Source organism: Taudactylus pleione, unplaced genomic scaffold (assembly GCF_031769625.1).
Source record: "Taudactylus pleione unplaced genomic scaffold, aTauple2 ptg000026l, whole genome shotgun sequence".
Lineage (NCBI taxonomy): Eukaryota > Metazoa > Chordata > Amphibia > Anura > Myobatrachidae > Taudactylus > Taudactylus pleione.
The window spans coordinates 781,896-806,001 of NW_028284428.1; the positions used below are offsets into that span (position 1 = coordinate 781,896).

The 24,106-nt window shown below is 40.6% G+C and overlaps 1 protein-coding gene across 1 annotated transcript in view; it reads right to left on the reverse strand.

The window, feature by feature from the left end:
• Positions 1 to 4,197: 4,197 nt before the first annotated feature.
• Positions 4,198 to 24,106, reverse strand: part of GRPR (gastrin releasing peptide receptor) — a 282,548-nt gene continuing 262,639 nt past the window's right edge. Inside the window, exon 3 of the mRNA XM_088451485.1 lies at positions 4,198 to 5,079. Within this exon, the coding sequence (XP_088307611.1) occupies positions 4,687 to 5,079 (393 nt within the window). The 3' untranslated portion in view covers positions 4,198 to 4,686. The remainder of the gene's footprint in view (positions 5,080 to 24,106) is intronic.

Sequence of the window (24,106 nt, forward strand, 5' to 3'; positions counted from 1 at the left end):
ATCCCCTGAGATGGTCTATACTAATATTATAAGAACATTGTGCATCTCCGTTTGTTCCAAGTTGGTACAAACACTACTGAACCGATTTTCATGAAAACTGCATCATTTTGTAGTGGAAACTCCTAGAAATAACCTGCACTTTGCTTCATCTCGATCCGTCAAGTTAAATCTGAGCAATAACAAAAACTACATTTATTGACATCATCATGGCAAGAGATAGGTGTGGCGCCATGGGGATGGCTGGTAAGGGGTGGGGGGAGAGGTGCTTTGGGCCCACGTTCACTTGAATAAGATAAGCTACATACAGTAGCAGTGTGCATAGGGCACATATATAGGGCTCTATTTACTAAGCCTAGGATGGAGATAAAGTGAACAGAGATAAAGTATCAGCCAATCAGCTCCTAACTGTCATGTCACAGGTTACGTTTGAAAAATGTCAGTTAGGAGCTGGGTGGTTGGTATTGTATCTCCGTCCACTTTATCTCCATCCAAGGCTTAGTAAATAGACCCCAAAGTCTCATCCAATCTGCTCCTAACTGTCATTTTTCAAACCCAGCCTGTGACATGGCAGTTAGGAGCTGATTGGCTGGTACTTTATCACCGTTCACTTTATCTCCATCCAAAGCTTCGTAAATAGACCCAATAGTGACATTGGTGTGAGTGGTGGGTGAAGGCTCTGCTGCTACTAGTCTGTATAGCGCTGCTGGTCACAAGGGCCACTCCTGTGACAGGGCCCCTATGCAAAGCAATACAACTAGAACACCTAAAAAGGAAAAAAAATGTTAGCAGAAGCAATTTCATCGTTGGCAAAGCCGCGGGCAACAGCTAGTCAGGATTAGACTCTTAGAAAATAAAGTGCTGTAATTACGAAATTATGTTAACACATTGCAACTTTTGTCACATAACAGGTTTTTATTGTTACGTCACAGATATTGAGGACATGTGTAGTCTTTTTCAACAAATTGAAATGAAAACAAATATAAATCTATCTAATAAGCAATCAACAAAATAACAATTTTCGGAATCCTGCAGCATGCATGCATGATATACAAAAAATGGTCATGTGAAATAAATATTGCTGTTTTTTCACATGCCCTGTAAAAAATTACATAGTTGCCAACATTTTAAATACATTTACAGGGATACTACTGCTAGTAAGGTAGATTGATGTGCATCACATATAATATAGTTTAGGCAGACCTTGGTTTACAACAACCCAGTATGTATTCACTAATAATAACTTTTAATTAATTTTAAATGATCTTCTTAAATGAATGCTAATATATAAACCAGGACAATAACAATTTTGTAAATATAATTTTATATACAGAAAGATAGAATTTATATTGTGCAGTTGGTCAATATTAAAAAACAGGGACGTTTCCAGGGCCAAAAATTACCAGGGACAAATCCTTTAAACTTGGGACTGTCCTTGGATATTAGACTGTTGGCAACTATGAAATTAGAGCATTTACAAAGTGCTAGAAAGAAACACTAAATGGACTTTTCATCTACACACAGTAATCTTAAATAATATACACGTGAATGTAGCCTATCAATTCTTAAGGACCTGTCAGTGAGGAACAGTGCAATTGTAGGTAAGTTTCTTATAAAATAAATAAAAACGCCCAAAATGAACATGTGTAACAGAGCGCCCCAAAGTATTCTCACACTCAAGATTAATCAAAAATGATTAAAATTAACAACAAATTAGTATTTTAGTGCAAAAAATTAAAAATAGTTTATATGAATAAAGAATAATCTACCTTATGACATATGGTCATAAAGAAGATTATGTAGTGATGTACTAGCTACTGAGCACACCATGCTCATTCTCATCCAGAACTGCAAACACTTAAAAGATTGCACAGAGGCCTTTTATGGCAGCAACTGTTATAACATTATTGTAGGTGAGCTCTGGATGTGCCATTGGGGCAATTAGATGCATTATTGGAAATAGAAATATATTATACTCCTTCATATTTTGCATTTCATAAGTTAACTGAGTGCATCTTGTATCTGTGATACATGAATTACATTATTTCATAATAGATACATCAATGTAATTTGTTGTCAGTGACTAGACTGGGTTTAATATTGGTTCAGCCTACACTATTGTACTGTACAGAAGGTGAGAAGTCCATCTTTATTTCTGAATCACAATAAATAACAATGAATTGCTCCTTATAACCTATACTAATATGCTCTTTTTATAAAAAGGAAACAAAATGTTTATATACCTACCAATATTTAGACATGCAAAATTAGTACAAAATTAGCCACGCCCCCATCAGCATAAGCCTGCCCACTTTTGGACAAAACTGACCCTTCTGAAGTCCGGAATTCGAGACTATCCTGACAAAACCGGAACAGTTGGGAGGTATTTATAGTTTACCCTGCATATTTACTATATTTCATAAACTCACAGACATTTCTTGTGGGAACTAACTGGTTCACTTGCATTTTCTGAGAAAGGCATTTATTTGGTTTTTGATCAATTTTTATTAGGGCAATGAACTAAGGTAGGCTACATATTATTTTTCAGCTATCTGTGTCTTTAGATGTGGTGGAACTACAAGTCTCAACATAACTTTGGCTGGGACTTGTAGTTATGCAATAATAGGGGATTCAGAAGATGCAAATAATATGCATGCCATTGTTTAATATCTCTAGGGCTAATTAATGTATTCAAGACACGTAAATCAACAACCATTATTTTTATATTTATGTGTGTCATGCATAACTATAGATTAAATATATGGCAATTGTGCTTTTTTTGTTCCTGCCTTGTTAATGTACAATACCACTTGAAATCTGTTCTCATTCACATTTAGTAACTCAGACTGCTTCCAAATGTTATTTCACAAGCTACTGTAGTGCTCCAACAGCGGCATCGGCACCAGTAAACAATACTCTGTATAACTTAATTATTTTATGCAGAAAATAAATACTTATTAATACATATTTAAATATCTATGAATGAAATAGCTTTATCTGTTTCCTATGTGGTTTCTCTCCCACCTCTGACTAACAATGTGGAAATGATCTCTTTATCATAGGGTGGTCCAGCCACCTTTATTTTATAATCTGAGCAGTAATCCTTGTAGAGTTCTAACTTTGAAGGTCCTCATCTTGATAAAAGGTCGGGTCTTGAGAAAGAGGCACTTACCATGCTGCTGAGAAAGGGGAGAAAGGACCACCAAAAATATATCCTGAGGGGACCTCACCTTTAATAAATGAAGTTATCCAATTTTTCCACCATAATTAATAGCAGCATATGCACTAGATCTTTACTAATGAAGAATTATGCCCTGTACTGTATGCTGTTCAGCTGATGTAAAAACACAAATCCGAGAATGCTCTATTAGCCAATGGAAGTGGCAGAACCAACAAAATGGCCAATTCTGACTCAGTCACAACTTGAACAAACAGTGATGTTGCACGAGTCGCAGCTGTCACATTTAAATTTTAAAACTGCCAGTACTGCGGTAAAAACAGGGAATATGAGTCCAGCCCGGACATGACACGCTTAAATATTAGGTCACTATGCACTGGACCCTACATAATGCCACATTGAGAACTATCTTGTTGCCATTTTAAGTCAACATTACATCCAATACAAGCTTACATGTGCCAGTTTGCTAATTTTGAACTGACAGGCCTTCTGTTTGTATTATTCTTTCAAAGACAGGCATGATATATGCCAATGGGAATATTTAACTTAAAGTACTCATTGATGCGGATAGGAGAAAGCAAGTAGTGATATTTACAGACTTTGTGTCACTGAACTATTCAGGTTCCCTGTATCAAAATCCAAATAAAACCAATGTTAAAAGATTGTAGCTGGAGAGTAATAATCTTACTGTCAGTAGCGTACTGTAGTTACCACAAGCCAATGCAACTGCTATGGGTTGTGGCGGTGAAGTGTGGCCTAGCAATACTTATCTACTGTCAGTAACGTACTGTAGTTACCACAAGCCCATGCTACTGCTATGGGTTGCGGCGGTGAAGTGTGGCCTAGCAATACTTATCTACTGTCAGCAACGTACTGTAGTTACCACAAGCCAATGCAACTGCTATGGGTTGTGGCGGTGAAGTGTGGCCTAGCAATACTTATCTACTGTCAGTAACGTACTGTAGTTACCACAAGCCAATGCTACTGCTATGGGTTGCGGCGGTGAAGTGTGGCCTAGCAATACTTATCTACTGTCAGTAACGTACTGTAGTTACCACAAGCCCATGCTACTGCTATGGGTTGCGGCGGTGAAGTGTGGCCTAGCAATACTTATCTACTGTCAGTAGCGTAGTTACCACAAGCCCATGCTACTGCTATGGGGTGTGTCAGTGAGATGTGGCCTAGCAATACTTATCCATACACTTTGGATGTCCTATGCACTGCTCTTCTGAGGGGCTGGCACACGAGTCATTGAGTTCACAAAAAAATCCCAAATGGTGATCACTGGGCAAGTGCCATCAACCAAGCTTGCTCATTAGAACAGGGGAATCTAGATCATATGGCCATGTTTTGCCAACCCCACCGCTAATGTTTGGTGATCATGTCTTCACACCCATTCCTATTGTAATACCCTGCTGCTCACAATACTTGTACTATTTACAAATATGGAATTGCACACTCAAATAAAGAGCAAGTGGAAGTATCTAAATGTCTCTTAAACCATAACAACTTTATACACAGCCTTCATGACAGATATGCTTGCCATTAATCAGACTGAAACTGGCCATGGAGTGATTAGTGCTTTTCAGGGAGGTCATTCTGGTGGTACTCCTTCCCATGCTCTGAGACCTCACAATAAGTCTGGGCCTGCAGCAGAACAATTGGTTGTTGAACTGTTTCCTGAAACTCTTGCTGAGCAAATAAAGAGCAAACGGATTCACGCAGGAATTGGTAAAAGCTAACACCCGAGCACAGATGCTGGTGATGTAGTGCAAAACGGAAGTGTCCACTTCTGAGTAATGGTAGGAGCGATATAAATAGATGACGTGGTTGGGCAGCCAGCAGAATGCGAAGAGTCCAACAAATACCAAGACTGTTTTAGCAAGTCGTTTTCGGGATTCAATCTAAAGAGAAAGAAAATTAACATTAGTGTGATGACTTAAATGCACATCCTATGATGTGTTATGTACTTACTGTCATTTCTAAACAGTATTATCTTAATTTGTTATTATAGACAATATTAAGGAACAAGACTTAATTTAATAAGAGGTTTTTCACTTTCAGACATATTTCAAATATTGCATTACATATCATCCTGCCACTTTTACACACTTTACTGCTTTCTTTTTCATATTTTCTTCTATATTTTAACAAATTATTTATATTGTCTAGTTAGTTCTTTATTTTGAAAAGATCAGCTCTGAATTATATTCCATTTAAAGAGCAGGAAATTGTCATATCCAATGGCAAAAAAAAATAAAAAATCACATCAACCCGGCCTGAATGCTATATATACTTTGCTGGTAAAAAAAAAAAAAAAAAAACACTAAAAAGGTAGAGATAAAAAACTTTGGGCCTGATTCAGAGCTGGACGCAATTAGCGCTCGCTCGTCCAGAAAATAGGGGTGGTTATTCAAATCAACCGTTCGCTGTTTGCGGTCTGTTCACGCCTCTAGGTCTGAACAAGCGAACAAAACTTGCGGTCGTTTTTTGGGAAACTACGCCCCCTGGCCGCTTGCATCCTACGTCATGTCCGCTATTTATTAAATTAATCGAGTACATCGACCAGGGTATGAGCTGCTCGCTATTCTTGTGGTTGGTTTTTGCTACCACAATTTTGCGAGCAGTTCTGGCTATAAAATAACCCAGTGACGTGGTCAATGACGCTGCTGTTTTAATTATGCACACCCATAAAACGCCCGTTATGACCTTTAAGCACGCCTGCGATCGGATCTCCACTCCCCGTTTTCAAGCCACTTACGCCTCTTTCTGTCACTCAAATTATCAGGCATTCGCTACTTTGCGAGCACATGAATTTCGACCGCACTGACTGGTTCGCGCATGCGTATAACGATCCGTACGCATGCACAGTTGGGCAAACATCGCTCGGAGCGAACGAGTGTCCGCTTACGAGCGGCTCTGAATCAGGCCCTTTGTTTTGTGTTTTTTTTTATTATTTGTCTCTATAACCTATTTAGAAAAAAACACATTGTATATAAAAATAATTCTAATACTATTTTAAAGTGGAATCTCCCTTTAAGCCAACTTGCCCTGGATAACTTGAGTTCATAAATATAACCTTACATGTACATTAGGGGGGTAGTATGCTGTTTTGTCATTGCAGAACCTGACAGTATCTGAAAAAGAGTTGGTAGGATTGAAGTACATAAATTGAATGCAAATAAATGTAGTTTACTTTCCTATAACATATCACTGCTGAAATCAGATAATAGCAGGACCTGCCTTTAGAGGTATGGACTGAAATAACTAACCTACAGTACAGCTGGGAACTGAGGGCCTGATTCAGACCCGCTCGCTAGATGCATTCGCACACAGCCATCAGCTGCCAATGTATGCAAATCCCACGATCACACGGCAAGACATTAGCAAACCCACTATGTCTTGCCGTGCGATTGCGGTATGTATTTAGACGCCCACCAGCCTGTCACAAGATGCCCACTTTCCCTTAGTAACACATGTCATCTCCAGAAAGTGTATTAAACAATCAGTAACATGGAGTACCATCAGACCCATACGCAGCATTTGTGGCTGACCATACCCTACCGCAAGCACTGCGAGTGCTGCTGTGTGTAATTCAGCCATGTGACGTGTATGCTGATGCTGCGATTTAATTATGCACGCCCCTGAAATGGCGTAAAATGCACAGACACGCCTGTGTTCGCACCACCCCCCCGTTATCATCGACCACCCCGTCACCACCCACAGACGGCTCGTCCTGTCACTCATTCTAGCTAGGCATCTACGAACAGGGTGCGAACGCTTCGCGATAGCATGGACTAGTTAGCTCACACGCATGTTTGCTCTTATACGCATGCGCAGACTGCAAACATTAGCAGGCTATGTGCGAACGCAGCCTAGCGAACGGGTCTGAATCAGGCCCTGAGCTCTAAAGAGCTAGGTAGCAGATTCAGAAAAAAAAGCTAACAAACTAGAGCTGTGATGGGAAAAATAGGATATTCTGGGTCACTAGCAAAAGTCAGCCCTAGAGGGCAGAATAGTCAATAGTTAAGGTCAAAGGTTGGTGAAAGTGATGAGATATGCAAAATATACCGCATGCAAAAGTTCAGCACAGAGTAACAACAAGAAAAAGAGTATCCATAGCAAATGCTCAGTACCAATCACTGTACCACTTGAAAGCAGGCACTGTAATCAGGAGGAATGCATTTGCAGGTACTAAAGAGAGGTGATGTCAGGATCCTCAAACAGATACTAAGGGCCAAATGTAATAGGGTGTCAGTTTTAGTAACAGTACAAACTCGCACCCTCTCACATTTTTTAAAGGTGCGAGTTTGTGCTGTGACTCGCAAATTCAATAGCCTGCAAACTTTTCAGCTCGAGGCTACTACATTTGCGAGTTTAGGCAAGTTTCTCCCTATGTAAACTGACACCTTTTAATGCGACTAGCATTAGAAGGTGTGAATTATACAGAAGCCATCACAGATCAGTGAGATCCGTGATGGCTTCTGTGTGTGTTTTAAAAAAAAATTACGTGCAGTCCCTCCCCAAAAGCATAATCAGCCCCGGGCTTTATAAAGCCTGTCCTGGTTCTAAAAATACAAGGGAAAAAATGCTTAGGGGTCCCCTGTATATTAAGAACCAGCACAGGGTTTTGCAGAGCCAGTGCTGGTTATGGAAAAATAGGGGACAAAATGAGTAGGGGTCCCCTGTAAATTCCATAACCAGCACCGGACTCTTTCTAGCGGGAGGTAATGCCACAGCCTGGGAAAACCTTTCCCCGGTTTCCTCAGCCAAATCATTACCCCTGACCGCTATTCAGCCCAAGCCAGAGATACCTGGGGAGTTGGGGACCCCCCCAATAAAGGGGTCCCCTTTCCAGGGCACCCCAGGCCTAGACTGATAGCCCGGGGCTATCTCCGGCACACTAGGGCAGTGGGTGCCGGGTTGATAGTGTTTTAATGTAGTGTAAAATAGTGGTTAAAATATTGTCTTTAGTTGTGGTACTAAGCATTCCAGCAAGCCTCCCCCGCATGCTGGTATTTGGAGAACCACAAATACCAGCATGTGGGGCATTACGGGCCCGCTGGCACTTGTAGTTCCACAACCAAAGCAATACATAAATAAACACAACATACACTGTGAAAGTAAAATTTTATTATAACATACATGCACACTGATTTTTTGCGAGTCGAAAACAGACACCCTATTACATTGGGCGAGTTGATTGTTTTCAATGTGAAAACATCTGGATTAGAGTTTGAGAATGAGGATTTTTATTAACACTTAAAAAATGTGAGTTCTAGTGAACTGACACCCTATTACATTGGAGAGTTGTGAAAAATTTGCGAGTTTAGCACAAAACTCGCAATTTACCAAAACAGACACCCTATTACATTTGGCCCTAAAAGTCTCAGGGCAACAGTTATAGCAACAATCGCATGACATTATCACACACCGATGTTTCACACACCATAATACTATGCCAGGACCTAGCAATGATGTTAGGAAGTAGCAGTAAATAGTTGAATCTAGTGATGTGGGTCAGTCTGGCATAAATATCGGACATTATTTACTCCAAATATTGCTCAAAAATATTCTTGTTATCCTTATCCATCTTAATCTAATTCAGTATAACGTGCTCTATCTCTAAACTGACTTCTTTTTGGTACAAATGATGCTGAGTTGGAGATGAGGAGCCTGTATAGCTGTACTTTACTGCTAAATATTAGTTTAAAAAGAGTATCTGCAGATTAGCCTGATTTCAGCACATGCATATCCTCAAAGTCATCTACATGCCAGAAAATAATCATAATTGTACTGATTATTTTTGAGACTACCTGAAGATTTGTTTGGCAGGTTGAGCGTTAAAAAGCTGATCTGTGCATAACATCCAGCTCATATACTGTACAATGGAACAGTCTAGTATCAATTACAGTGCTGTAAAATTTTGAGATATTATTATTATACATCAGTTCATTCCGCAATTATATAGATTTGCTACAGAAACGAGTGTTACATTTAAAACCGCATTACTATAAAAATATTTAAGATTGATGCAGTAAGAGTAGCTTTTATCAGCTGAGGAAATTAGATTTGCTAACAATGAATTCTGTAACATCTGGTATTGTAATTGGGGATTAAAAAAAACACATTTACAGTAGCTGATATCACAGCAAAGATAATCGAACAAAGACTGAGGAAAGCTATGTTCCAAATCAGAAAAAGCAAAATGAGGCAATTTTTAAAGTCTGACATAAAATAAGTAAATGGGACCAAAGAACATTATTCCTTGACTTAAGAGCCAGGACACATACAGTATCTAATAAATGTTACACTGTAGAGAAGTTTTATTATGTAATGTCTTCCAAATCCATTCAGTAAAAGGCCCAGAACAGGCTCTCCAGGTCAAAGTTCTGCCCAGCGTACACCAACGGGAGGTCAAACCAGTACCCTAATCCCCCTAAAACCTTGCCAGGATTCAACTGGACCACCTCGCATTGGTTTCAACCCATCGGTGCAGGTGTGTCCGAATGCATAACAAACAAACAAACAAACAAACAAACAAATAAACAGACCAATGAATTTTATATACAGTATAAGATGCAGCAAAAATGCTTCCTGTTGTTGCATATACTGCAGCATTCCAACATTCAGCAGCTTTTTTTACACTGCAATTCAGAGTTTAGCCAGGCACTGCCCCTTCCCCAAGTCTAAATGGTCAATTCAATTAACCGCGATAAACTGATGGGCGAGAGTCATCGCAGCAACAACTGCAGTTTACAGCAGATGGTACTCGCACAAAAGTGCTTGCAGTCCCATAGGGTTGCATTTAAAATCGTGCAAATTCGGGCTCAGAGCGGGCCACGAGGGGTGCAAGATGAGGTACCGCTGCCGGCATTTTAACGCTGTGCCAACAGCAACTCACACTCTTCGAGGCTAATTGGATTGATCCCTCAATGTGAGCCCAAAGGGTAACAACAAAGTTTTGCCAAAGTGCAACCGTGACTATAAACAAGGTCTGTAGTCAGTAGGAAAAAAATAAATAAATAGATGTACGATTGAGTGCTAATGTGAAAGACTAGTAAAATTATGTAGGGTAAGGTACAATAGTGTATGATTTACTATAGTTTTATTGTGGTTTTCTGTTGGTTTTTAATTCTAAAAAAATATAAATAAAGCATTGTTACAAAAAAATGTACTGAGACTGTACCTCATAAGCTGGGTACACACAAGACGATGTGTGCACCAAGCAACGGCAGATACGAAGGCACGATATATCGGGCGGTCCGTACACACTGCACAATCTGGTGTACGACCGTCCATATTGTCATCAGATCTTCAGATTGGCCTGCACTACAAGCTACAACTGACACACACAGCGCACAATAGTGCATACACACTGGACAATGTGGGCAATTTCTCGCTCCGTTTCATCGGAAATTGGCAAACCGTCCAATATATCGTCTAACGTGTACCCAGCTAAAGACATAAAATCTTTGTAGGTGTGTGCTTAGCCTGTGATATAAGATTCTGTACTGTAGCATTTTGCTTGAAGAGCTGGTCATAATACATGTCAGAATTGGATAGTAATAGACCTGATGCAAATACCAAAGTAATTTCAGTCAGGTTTAAGACAAGCAATTATAAAAATTTTAACCCTGGAAGTAATTAAATTAAAATCTCTATAATAAATGACAGTATTTATAAAAGAAACATCTCTGATCATTTCTAGATTTTAAATTAACAATATAACTACTGTGAATTAGTGTCAAATTTAAGGTCCAAATAACACTCTCTTTATGCAAGATAAAAGTATAGATCAGTGACAGATTTTATCTAAGCGCTGTGGGACTGCAGCCCCCCCAGTAATCTCCACCTGCAATAGCAGAGAAAGTGCTTCCTATGAGAAGCCACTCCCCTGCTATTATGGCAGCCCTATTTGGCTGATTGGGGCTGCAGCTGATGTATCCCCTAAAAGCCAGCCTTTCTGCTAGCAAGCCCGGGTTAAAGCCATGCCCCCTTATTTAGGCTCCGCTCACTGTGGCGGCTGGACTTAGCCCCGCCTCCCGGTGACATCACTGGCAATCACCGGGATAGCAAGAGAGGACAGGGCTGCATAGATTCTATCCACGGTGTGCAGACCCCCCAGGCTAAGCAGGTAAGGAGCCGCCGCTGGTATACATACAGATCTTTCCATGTTGGAGGGCAACGGGCAGCTTCATTGTTTAATACATACCATTAAGATTTGCATATTGTAAATGTCTGGTGACCCAATATCTCACTATGGGCTCTATTTATTAACATTATTTTTGCTAAAATAAAGTGAAAAAGGGTGTTTTCACACCCATGTCACATTATTTTAGTGTCACCTATAGTTATTACAGGGCAATTGGAGTAGAATTCGTAAAATTCTACTCCAACCCCTAAGTATCGCTTATTTTTAGTAATCAGATCTCATTTCCCGTTATTGTAATGGGAAATGTGATCTGTCTGGTAGTTACTAAAAATAAATTGTGAAAAAAATACCTGGGGAGGCCCTGTGATAATAACGCCACCTGGAGGTGGCATTATCCAGGGTCTCCCTGGTTACCGGACTCCTGCTCCGCTCTAACTGGGAGAGCAGAGCCGGGAGTCAGTCCCAGTAATCTGCTGTGTGGTCTAAACAGACTGCAAGCTGATTCACTGCAAAATAAAAAAAAAATAGTAAAAAAAAAATTAACTTACCTGACTCCAGGGACCATTGATCGGGGCTCCGGGTGAAATCCTCCCTCCGGTCAGCTGGTCTCCCATACTGCACTGCAGCCCAGTCATCAGGTGATCGGATCCCAGTGCAGTATGGGAGATCACCTGATCGGAGGCATGGAGGACATAACCAGAGGCCCGGATCATGCAGGTAAGTGTAATTAAGGGAGGGGGTGGTCGCGGGGGGGAGGTCCATGATTGTGGGGGCGGGGCTTAGTGCTGGGGGTGGGGCTTAGCACCGGGGGGGTAGCAGCGGCGGCCAGTCGGCACATGCACGGGCACTTTGTCACAGTATTTTTTGTGAAAATACCGTGACTAGTGTGCGGATAGGATTCGCAGGGACAGAGCTTTATCACAAGCTCTGTCCCTGCAAGGGATTTGTAGTAAACACTGCGATATTGCCTGAATTCGCAATGCGAATTCAGTCGATAATATCACACTACAATCTGCATTCAGTATGCGGATTGTAGTAAATAGAGCCCTATGTCTCTAATGACTTTACAGGTTCATGACACCAGTAACCCTTTGAGGAGAGGCAAGCTTCCCCACTACTTTCGATTATGTATCGGGTTTGTAGGCTAGCTGGGAATAGTCAGGATCACTTATTCCAACTACCTTGAATACCTGTGTGTAGAGTTGCACAACAAATACACATTTACGTGAATGTTCTTAGAATTTCTATACTTATAGTATAAAATTCATCGCAGATAATAAATATAACTTTTGCAAAAGATTACAAATTTATATTGCTTATACGGATCAAACGTCCCCATCAGGCTATACTTTCCACAAAGGAAAGAGGTAAAATCATACAATACACAGGTTATTACGACTTCAGAATTCTGCATAAACAAAGTACTTTGTCTATTTCATAAAAGTACATATTTACCATTTTGTCTAACATCCAATAACATAAAATACATGAAACAACTTTTTCAGATACTATACAGAACAATAACTAGTATCTCCCTGGGAACCAAACAACTTAAAATATTTGATACAGCAGTAAAAATGACTACGATAAAGTTAATTGTCCCCAGAGCTCGGTGGTGCACAATGTTTCTTTTGTGTTGTTGCAGTAATCCTGTACAAGTAGCTGACTGACTGCCACAATAGTGTATGAGAATTTAGACTTGGTATGGCGGTAGGAAATGCTGCTATTTGGCTCACAATGGTCAGTATAACATGAAGTATGTGAGAGGACAACAGGGAAATCTTTATATTTACACAAGGCAGAATTTAGTTCTTAGGACGGGATGTACTAAAGTGAAAAATATGGTACAACCCCCAAAATTTCAGTTTTTGGGGGGTTTACGGCATATTTCTTATTTACAAAGTACCGGAATGCATCCCGGTGAGTATCACCATCTTCAGGTGGCGTTATCCAATAGAAGCCTATGGGCTTCTTATTGGGATCCTTCCAATCTCCCCCTGCGGCCCACTGTCTTCTGCACATGCTCCTAGGTGTTAAACCCGGAAGTCCCTCTATCCGAGGGCAGCGAAAAGGACAGCTCTTATCATGGTAATCAACCACGGTATGTACCCGATGAGAGGTGGGATGTAGTCTTCTTTCTTTCTTTCTTTCTTTCTTTCTTTCTTTCTTTCTTTCTTTCTTTCTTTCTTTCTTTCTTTCTTTCTTTCTTGACAGGAGTTGATTGGCTGGTACATTATCACTCTCCACTTTATCACTTTCCAAAGCTTATGGTCTTTTGGTGGGCTATCACAAATGTAATGTGTGTATGTATATATATATATATATAGAGAGAGAGAGAGAGAGAGAGAGAAAGAGAGAGAGAGAGAGAGAGAGAGAGAGAGAAATGAAGAAGGTGGCATTCAAAGATTTGAAAGCTGTGTGTCCTGAAGAAATAGATACGGTCTTTGAAACATTCAGCAATGTACACAGTTGTTTTCCCTGCTTTCAAATCTCAGAGTGCCACCTTCTTCATTTACTCTGCATTTGGGGATATTCAAGGCTATTTTTCACCTGTAGGGGGAAATGTATCACATCTTCGAAAAGCTGACTCTGCAAAAAGAGCAGCTTTTCAGAAGTGATACTTTTGTTAGTGAGGCATGATGAATGCCTCCAAAACATTTTTTAAACTCGTCTAACCCCCCCTTCACTATCTATAAAGGGATCCTAGGTTACCAATTCCCTTAATGTCTAGAATGTACCCACCCTTAACTGCCCATTACGCGGTATACCCTTATATCAGTTCAGTGTATCCACCCAAGAATTTGTGGTCAGTATGGGCCTACTTGGGAAAACCCAAATGCTAATAGTGATTAAGTAATGTGATGTAGATAACACAATGTATAACTTATACCAACGATCCTGCTCACATCCTGTCGTTCTTGGACTAATGTGATCTCCAATGACTCTCACCATTCCTCCAGGTATGTAGACGCTATGAAGTATAGTTTAGATTTAACTCACTTTATATAAGCAAAAGGATTCATACAAGACCAAGAATGTATCTGTTTGCATTACATAAATCATATAAAGTTTGATACATACACCTGCATATACTTTTAATTGAACAATGGGGTCACCTTATGCAGAAATAGCACCAAAGTACTGTACATGAAACCTTCTAGAATATAATTTCCTAAAGTCTTGTGGCTGCTTAGGTGGGTAAGTATCTAAAGTACCTGTAGATTTGAGTCATTCTTATAGACTATAGAACCAAACTGTTAATATTCCGTGTATTGACTAAGGAGCCTGGTTTACTATTCAGTGTAGACTACAGTAGTTGTAGAAATTTCTGTAGATGGTGGAACAACAGGAGTCAGAGCTGCTATAATCCTAAGGAGCCTCCTAAAACTTTGACTTTAGCTGTCATATAGATACTTTGCAGCAATAGTCCCTCTACAACCAATCTGATTAGGAAAGGTTACACAATGTTTTAGTTGTTAGTCCTTTGCTTTTTAACTGTGCTGAATGACTGCAATAAGAACATGTGCTGTAGTAAACCTAGATTTATTAATGAAAAAGGTTAAAGATCCCTTCTCCCGTGACTTGGATACTCTCCATTAAAAGCCAAATCCCAGCAAAGTTGCTATACTATAGTTATATAGGTATACAATGGGCTTTCCGTCTTACTCATAGGGGGTATTCAATTAGCCGCAGGGTTTACCCCGTGACTAATTGTCGGGGCAAAATCCCCGTGGCGCGGGGAAAAGCTATTCAATAAAATAGCATTTTTCCAGCAACAAAAAATCGGGACTCACGCACGGAAGCACACTGATTCCATGTAAACTGCGGAATCCAAGTTTTACTTCCCCGCGCGCGAGCCCGATTTGGTGTTTTTTACACGGATTTTACCTCGTACCTCCATGAGCTGCGAGGTAAAGTCTGTCTGCGGGGACTCGCGTGCAGGGTCTCAGGGACTCGCGTGCAAGGAATCCCTGCTAATTGGATAGGTCCGGCACGGCAATTAGGAAACAGGGGCTGAGCACTCAAATAAAGGAATCAGCAGACCACCTCTCAGTCTGCCGGCAGCTCCTTGTATATCTCTCTCTCAGTCCCCGCTCTTCTTTTTCTGACAGGAATAAAAAATGCTAGACATATAAACATGTCATAACAATGGGGGCGCTTAAGAAATGTTACACAGACACATATATAAAAAAAAACAAAAGGTATTTTATTACACAATATTAATACAAAAAGTACCAATGATAAAAAAGCCAATTAGGATACACCACCTAAATACATTAACTCCAATAGAGGAAATAGTATAATTACCCTATATATATGCGTGTACAAATCGCTTTTAATTTGTAGAAAGAGTTGTTAAACTTCCATATATAAAGCAAAGTCTGTGTGATTAGTACTGGGAATAATTAGACCCACATCCAGATAAGTTGAATTGCAGAGCGTGTTGGTAAAAAACTTTTCAATCCTGTATGAGACCAAAAGGTCAACAGGAAGATTGTTGGCATTAATTATCCCGGTATACGGCAGATCACATAGGGGAATACTGGTCCGGTCTTTATCCTTTGCTACGGCTGCTTTACAGATTACACTGAATCAATTGCACAGTCTTTGGCTCACTGCAGCTGCAACTTAGAATCCTCAAGCAGCATTATTATTCAGTGAGCCGTCCTTAGAAGACTCTTGTTCCATTTAGCGCCTGGATATAAAGTAGATTCCAGAGGACATGGAGAGTAAATAATGCGGTGGTGTATCCAAAAGAGTGCCGTCCTTAACGCGTTTCTCTGTCAAAATATACTGACAGTTTTCTTAGAAGGTAAGCATAAAACGCTGGCTTCTCAATATATTTTTTTAAGTCACTCGCGTACAATCAGAATTTAGATACGTTAATCATGAGCTAACTGTAGAACAGCCTCTGACTGGCTCTGGCTTCTGACAATTCCCACGTGGGCTGGTCAGTGATTCAGGAGCCAGATCCAATCAGCGTCCACTCTGGCTGCCAGCTCCTGACTCACTGATCAGTCAGGAGGTAGTTAGCACTGTAGGTAGTAAATGGTTTGGGTGTCCTTTTTTTCCGCAAAGACCCCCCTGGATGCTACGGAGACCAGAGAAATGGAGGAGGTGAGTATAGGATCTTTATTGCATGTACCCCAAATGGGATTCTATTTGGAGAAGGGGACGTGATCACCTGGCAGCAGGTAAAAATGTGTGAGTGGGTAGGTGTATGCAATAAACTTTTACTTGTCACGTTGTGTGTACTGTGATTTTTTAACTATTTATTTTACAGTAGGGGTTCGGGTGCCGGCCGTCTGCTGGCACTTGTAGTTCCACAAGTGCCAAAGGGCAGGCATGCTGGCACGTGTAGTCCCACTGTAAAATACATTAGTTTACTACTATTTAACCCTTTATTACCCCCGTACCCACAGCCCAGGAGTGTGGGGAAGAGCACCGGGCTTCAGACCAAGCCTTTTTTGGGGAGCCCCCACCTCCCGAGATCCCTGGCTTGGCCTGACTGGCTTTGGGTTGTAATGCTTTGGCCACGGAGCCCCAGTGAAAGGGTCTCCGGGTTGTAGCATTACACCCCGGTCAGGTTGGTCCGGTGCTGGTTTTAATTATAGGGGGGGCCCTTCGCAATCTTTTTACCCTATAATTAAAACCAGGACTGGCCCTGCAGCCAGGTGCTGGTTCTTAAATTACGGTGGAAGCCTACTCATTTTGTTCCCTGTCATTTTTGGAACCAGGACTGGCTGGCAAGTCCTGGGCTGGTTATGCTTTTGTCAGCTGATCACTTTCCACAGACCCCTTTTATTTTTGTAGTGAGCAGGAAAGAAGCAGGGCGTGCATATGACTGCCATGAGAATAAGATATTTTGCACAAGCAGAAAATCAAGTTTTGGGGGGACTTACTGAAATAGCACAATATATTTGTGTGCTTCATAGGAGATGGGCAGCATTCATAATGTCTCTATTTGACAGAACACAGTTCCTCTTGCGATCAAAGAAAATCAGGACTCCATTAAACATAAGGGGGAAGTACTTTGGTTTTTGGCATTTTTGTGTCCTGTCCCTGTAGAAGTAAGTATCAGGAATACAGAAGCAGACTGATTACCCCTGATGAAGTCCCCTGTGTAGGACGAAACGCATAGGGTTATTGGAAGCCGTCATATCCAAATACCGCTGAGTGGACCCCACTATTTGAGCTCACACCCAAGGGCGATAGTTTGTGTATTGTCAGTATTCCCTCAAAGGTGCAAACGATTGACTGGCTATTTTATGTAAGGATTTTATTCATATTTTTACAAATAAACCAAAATAAATTATTGGTATTTATACTAATATATGGCTATTTGGCCTTCTGTGTTGGGTGTTTTCCTTGGTGAGTGGGTTTTTTGCAGACCTACGAAAATACACATATGGTTAAAGAAAGACTGTATCTATAATATTCCACAACCAACTTTGAGTTAAAGAAGAAATATTCCATACGACACAAGGAATAAGATCAAGACTGTCATTCAAGAACTTCGATGGAAGTTTAGCACCTTCTGGTTTTTTGTTTGTATATAATTGGCTAGATTCTATATTTGAGTGCACCTACAGTAGTTCGAATAATTGTATTTAATTTTGTTGTCCTTTTTCTGACAGGAACCTAATCACTCCCAGCTATATTACTCCGTATCTTCTTCTACATGGGCCTCCCACACACTAAGGCTCATCCTCACCACAAAAAGAAGTGCCACATCAAACTATATGTAAATAGATGAATCATATTACATATTTTTTTCTTTTATATATTGAAGCAACACATACATGTTTACTAATATATGCAACATACTTCTACCAACTTTAACTAGTTAAATCCCCTCAAGTGTAAATATATGAAATATACACCCACATATGCATTCTTATTAATGCAGTATATTTCGCTAACCCTTAACCTGGGTTACACTTGCAGCAAGTTTAAAATATAATTGTCACTAGTGATAATTATGTCATGATTAATATGCCCCTATATGGAGATGTAATTGAAATACAGACGGCCGGGAAGCCGTATGTCTAAATCCCGGCGTCTAAATCCCGACTTGGGACTAAAGATTCCAACGCCTGTCTAGATCCCAACACCAGAATCTTGATAGATGGCTTCCCGAGCAAAGGTAAGCCGTGGGGGGGAGGGTTAGATTTAGGCACCCCCGGGGGGGACTTAAGGATATGCGCCCCCGGAGGAGGGTTAGGCTGCGGGGAGGGGGGTTAGGGTTAGGCACCACCGGGGGGAGGTTAGGCACCACCGGGGGAGGGTTAGGTTTAGGGAGCAGAGAGGGGGGTTAGGGATAGGCACCAACAGGGGGGAGGGTTAGGTATCCCCGGGGGAGGTTAGGGTTAGGCACCACCAAGGGAGTGTTAGGTGGAGGAGAGGGGTAGGGTTAGTGTACTTATGTGCTCCTGTTGCGATCTCTAATGATAAGGCTTCTGATGTCGATATTTTACCCGGCGGCTATTCAGCCACCAGGATGTCATACCCAACCCACTATATGTTATTTTGTGATGCTGTATGATTTTTTTTATTAATTTTATATTTAGCTGCATACTGACTGTCTGTTATAGTGAAAACAGTTTTTATTATATTAACAAATTTGTCATGGTACGGAATAGTAATGTATTATAACAATGCCTTTTATAAATATATAACTAGGTAAAAGTTAATCTGTTGCCAGGGATTTAAGAGTCGATTTCAATTAATTTTGTGCTCCTGATCATGAATATGCCATGCTTATTTTTCAATTGGCTCTAGTTTTTGAGATATGCATACAGTATATCTTTAATATTTATGAAAAATGAAATTAAACAATGTTAAAAATAGTTAAAAAGATATTATTTTTTTATTCAGATTAAATTTGATTGCTAAAATGTTATAAATAGACACAGGATAATTACATACATAAGTGTTAGGAAGCTATGAGAACCGTTTTTTTGTACGATTTTCTTTTGTATTCTTGTTGCGGGCAGTCCCTCTGCAGACTCCAACAGTGACCAGCCATCATGTGACGATCCCACCTTCCTTGATATATTTCTTCCATTACCTGAAAATCCTGGTGGAACCATTCATCCTGTTCTTCGCTTAAATCTCCTAGATTGGATGGGGAGTGATCTAAATGGCTATACAAAAAATTTACTTTGATACTCACGTTGGCACGTTCTTTCTCGAAACATTTTAGCATGTTGTGTACTAATTCATGATAATTGTCTGCCTTGTGATTGCATCAAAAATTTTGAATGACAGACACATAATTCAGCCATGCTTCAGCTTCGGTTTCAGTCATAGATGTGGTAAAATTTAGATCCTTCACCAGTTTCCGTATCTGTGGGCCATCAAAAATTCCTGTCTTTAATTTTTCAATACTAAGAGATGGAAATGTTCAACAAATATACATGAAACAATCGCCTGACTTGTCCAATGCTTTTACAAATTGTTTAATTAAACCCAGTTAGATATGGAGAGGTGGCAGTATATATTGTTTTGTCAATTAAGGGCTCATGAATGATTTTGGCTTCTCCTACAGTTATAACTTCTCTTGTGAGGCCAAACGATTTGCTGCCAGTGCTTTTGTTTTGCACGACTATCCCATAAGCATATGTGACAAGGATACTTAGTATATCCACTTTGCTGCCCAAGAAGAAAGTTTACCATTTTTAAATCGACACAAACAGACCACTGATGCTGAGAATAATAAATTTTTTCTAAGACTAACTTGATATTTTCATACTGTTCTTTAAGTTTTGTTGAATGATCAATAGGAATCGACGCTAATTTATTCCCATTGTGCAGTAATACGCATTTTAAGCTCCTTTTAGAACTATCCAAAAAGAGTCGGCAGTTTCTGCTCGATATTCTGGTAAGCCCATCATCTGGAGAAGTTCCACAATTTTGTTGCACTACACAAGATTGTTATCTTGGCTAAAGAACGGCAGTATGGCTTGCTCTCTATTTCGATACGACATTATAGTAACATCCGGCTCAAGACAGTGCTTTTCTTGAAGTCTCAATGCTAAAAGTTCAGCTCCTTTTTTCGATAAATTCAAGTCACAAATTAAATCGTTTAGTTCCTTTTGAGAAAATTTGTTTGGAGTAGAGGAGCTTTCTTCAAACTCACTTTCATCTGTGTTGTCACTTGCACTGGATGAAATTAACAATTCCACATCATCACATTCAACTTCGCACAAAGAACTGAATGATGGTACAGGTAAATCTTCGCTATGTGGTATCGGTTGTTTTGCAGAATTCATACTTGAGTATTCCCATTTGCGTTTCTTAAATCGATTCATACCCTTCACATTTACAGCACAAAAATAGCAGTCACTCAAGTGATCTTTTGGCTCATACCACATCATAGGTATGCCGAAATTAAGTTCTTTTCGATCACATTTAGTCCAATTGCGGAGTGATTCCATGCAAGTTTTACAAACTTTATGAGGCACCCAAATCTTGTCCTGCTGGCTTATGTCCAAAATAAGCCTGATACGCTTGTTTTACGAATACAGTTATATTTTTTCTTTCTTTTGCAACACTGTATTTGCCACAAATACAATAAAAAACATCAGGGTTGTTAGTACACCGTCTCCAAGAAGAACTAATTTTTACGGCAAAAACGTTTTGTTTCACACATTCAGTGCTAACTCCCAACAAAAGCCGTGGACGTACTGAACAAAACAATGAAAATGGGGGCAAAAAAGTGCAAAGTGGGGGTACAAACTTGTAAACTAGCGAAATAGAGTTTTGGGGGGTCTGCAAGTATGGGGGAGGTGTTATTTTGATTGCAGGTGCTTACTGAAGGTGCAATTTTTGTAGTTATTTAAAACTTCACTACTTTGCTTTTAAACCATGCTTGCAACAATTTTCATGTACCCCAAATTTGCTGGGACTAGTTGTTTTCTAGAAAAAAAACTGCTTAATGCTATTCTTCACCACTTGTGAAAAGACGCTAATTAGAGGCAAATGACAGCACTTAAGTACTCCAAATAGCTTCAGTAGAGCTATTCGGGGACATCTATATCGATCCCCAATGTTAGAGCATCTTTTGGGGGGTGTCAGGCTGATTTCCTCATTTTTGACAGCACTTTTCGCCTGTTTGAGTTTCGCCAGGATGCGCTGTCATGGCCTTTGGGATTAAATACAGCGAGTAGCGGAGGCATGCCCGATAAGTTTCCGCGGCCCAGACATGCGATGTTGGGGAAAAGTGCGGCAGGCGAAACCTTTCCGACTTTTCGCGGCTAATTGTACATGGCCCTAGGTATCACTTTTTTTAGTGACACTACCCTACTGGTCACAATTGATCACACAGCACTATAAAACATTATATCTACTGTATAATACACCTTTTGAAATGTAGCAATCTAACAAAAATATAGGCATATATTAAACATAATTATTGAACACTAGCTGGGATACCCGACGTTGCCCGGGTTTAAGACTGGACACTGAAGTACACCTGGAGCCTTTAATTGTTTACACTGTCTTCTTCTATAACCCCATTCCATTGATCCTGAAAAGGACCCCACTGTTTGTTAACATGCATGCAAACAGTGGCGTAACTACCGCAGGTGCAAGGGGTGCAGCTGCTATGGTGCTTGAGCTGCCTCTGTGGCCCACTACTCCCCTTGCTCCCAGTCATGCACACAAGGTGGGCCGGTCCTGTCAGGGCCACTGAGGGGGGCCAGGGTATCAGCGGTGTTGATTTTTTGCCGGCCCGCCAGCTGATTGCAGCTGGCACACTGGCAGGCAGACATGGAGAGACAGCGCCGCCGGTCGTGAGGCAATCAGAGCTGGTGGACTGGCAGCCAATCAGCAGTGGCGGCTCTTGATTGGCTGCTGCTCCGCGAGCTCTGATTGGCTCATGCCACTTTCAAATTGTGCCAGCACTGTTGTCCATGTCTTCTGCTACCTGCTGGAGCACCACTTGTAATTAACTGGTGCCCCAGCCCAAAATCCACACCTGCTGGCTGCTGATGTCACATTGGGGGAGGCGAGAGGATGCTGGAGGAACACAGGGAGGTGAGTTGCTGGGTGGAAATAATGTGTAAGGGGCATTACTGTGTAGTGTTAGAGGCATTACTATGTGGCATAATGTATAAGGGGCACTACTACTGAGTGGCATGATGTGTATAAGGGGTAAATCTGTGTGGCATAACCTGAATGGGCATTGTGTGGCATAACATGAATGGGCTCTGTGTGAGGGCAAATGTATATGGTTTTTTTTACCTCTGGGGGCCCCTTTCAAGGTCTTGCTATGTGGCCCCCAAAGTTCTACTTATGCCCTTACATGCAAACACAGGGGGCTGACCAATATATATGGTCACTTTGAAAAGGGCTAAGCCTGGATTTAATATGACTTGCATGGGTTATAAAGTTTGACACTTGCTCATACTGTGAGATTAAAAGGATACTTTTGTAGCTTTCACACAGGTTTTTGGCAGACTGTCCATTTCCACTGGAGGCAGCCCCAGAACCTGTGTAATTTAAGTGCCCTCATTTTTAGGGATTGTGTGACAGTGTGTGGCCCTGATGAAGTTCAAACCTAGGCAAAAACATAATCTAGGTCAAACTACGCCACCCTGCCAAATTTGGTGGGGCTTGGTCTAAAACTCTGGGCATGCATAAAGGACAAACAGACAGAAAGACATGCTTTCTAGCTTATTATATAGATATATGTGTTATATCACATAAATATAACTGGTGGGAACAGCAACTAATAATTTTTAAAAACTTTATTTTCTAAATTTTCTTTCTTTCTAATATTTTAAAAATATTTAGCTTCACTTGACGTTCCCTAAAATAAAAATATTTTAAATCAAAGTGAATAAAGATTTATATTTTAAATGTCATATAATTATCAAACTTCAGAAGTGATGTGCACTAGGATTAGAAGCACATTTTAAAGAATGTTAGAATTCATCATCAGAGAGATTCTCCTTTACAGCTATTGAACAAGAAGGAGTTCTAAAACACTGGATAAAAAGGAACACCTTTTGGAGATAATGTAAATATGATAGAACAGTATATTTAGGTCTACATGAAGGTTGTGGTATTGTAACTTTTTTACAAGATTAGAATCATTGGCCCTCATTCAGAGCCACTCGCTAGCGGCAGTACGCTCGTTCCGAGCGATGTTCGCACATCTGCGCATGCGTACGGATCATTATACGCATGCGCGAACCAGTCAGTGCGGCCGAAATTCATGTGCTCGCAATATAGCGAATGCCTGCTATTTTGAGTGACAGAATGAGGCGTATGTGGGTGGTAACAGGGGAAGGTGCTTGAAAACGGGGAGTGGAGATCAGAACGCAGGCGTGCTTAAAGGTCAAAACGGGCGTTTTATGGGTGTGCATAATTAATACAGCAGCGTCATTGACCACGTCACTGGGTTATTTTATAGCCAGAACTGCTCGCAAGATTGTGGTAGCAAAAACCAACCACAAGAATAGCGAGCAGTTCATACGCTGGTCGATGTACTCGATTAATCTAATAAATAGCGGACATGACGTATGGTGCGAGCGGCCAGGGGGCTTTTTTAACAAATAAACGAGCGTATGTTTTGCTCGCTCGTTCAGACTTAGAGGTGTGAACAGACTGCAATTTGTGAACGGATCATTTGAAAAGCCACCCCTTGTTTTTGAACGAACGACCGCAAATAGCAAACGGCTCTGAATCAGGCCCATTGTATGTAATTTTATATTAGAAAAGTTTAAAATGTACTGGGGATATACCCATGTAAACTCTGCTTTAAGTAT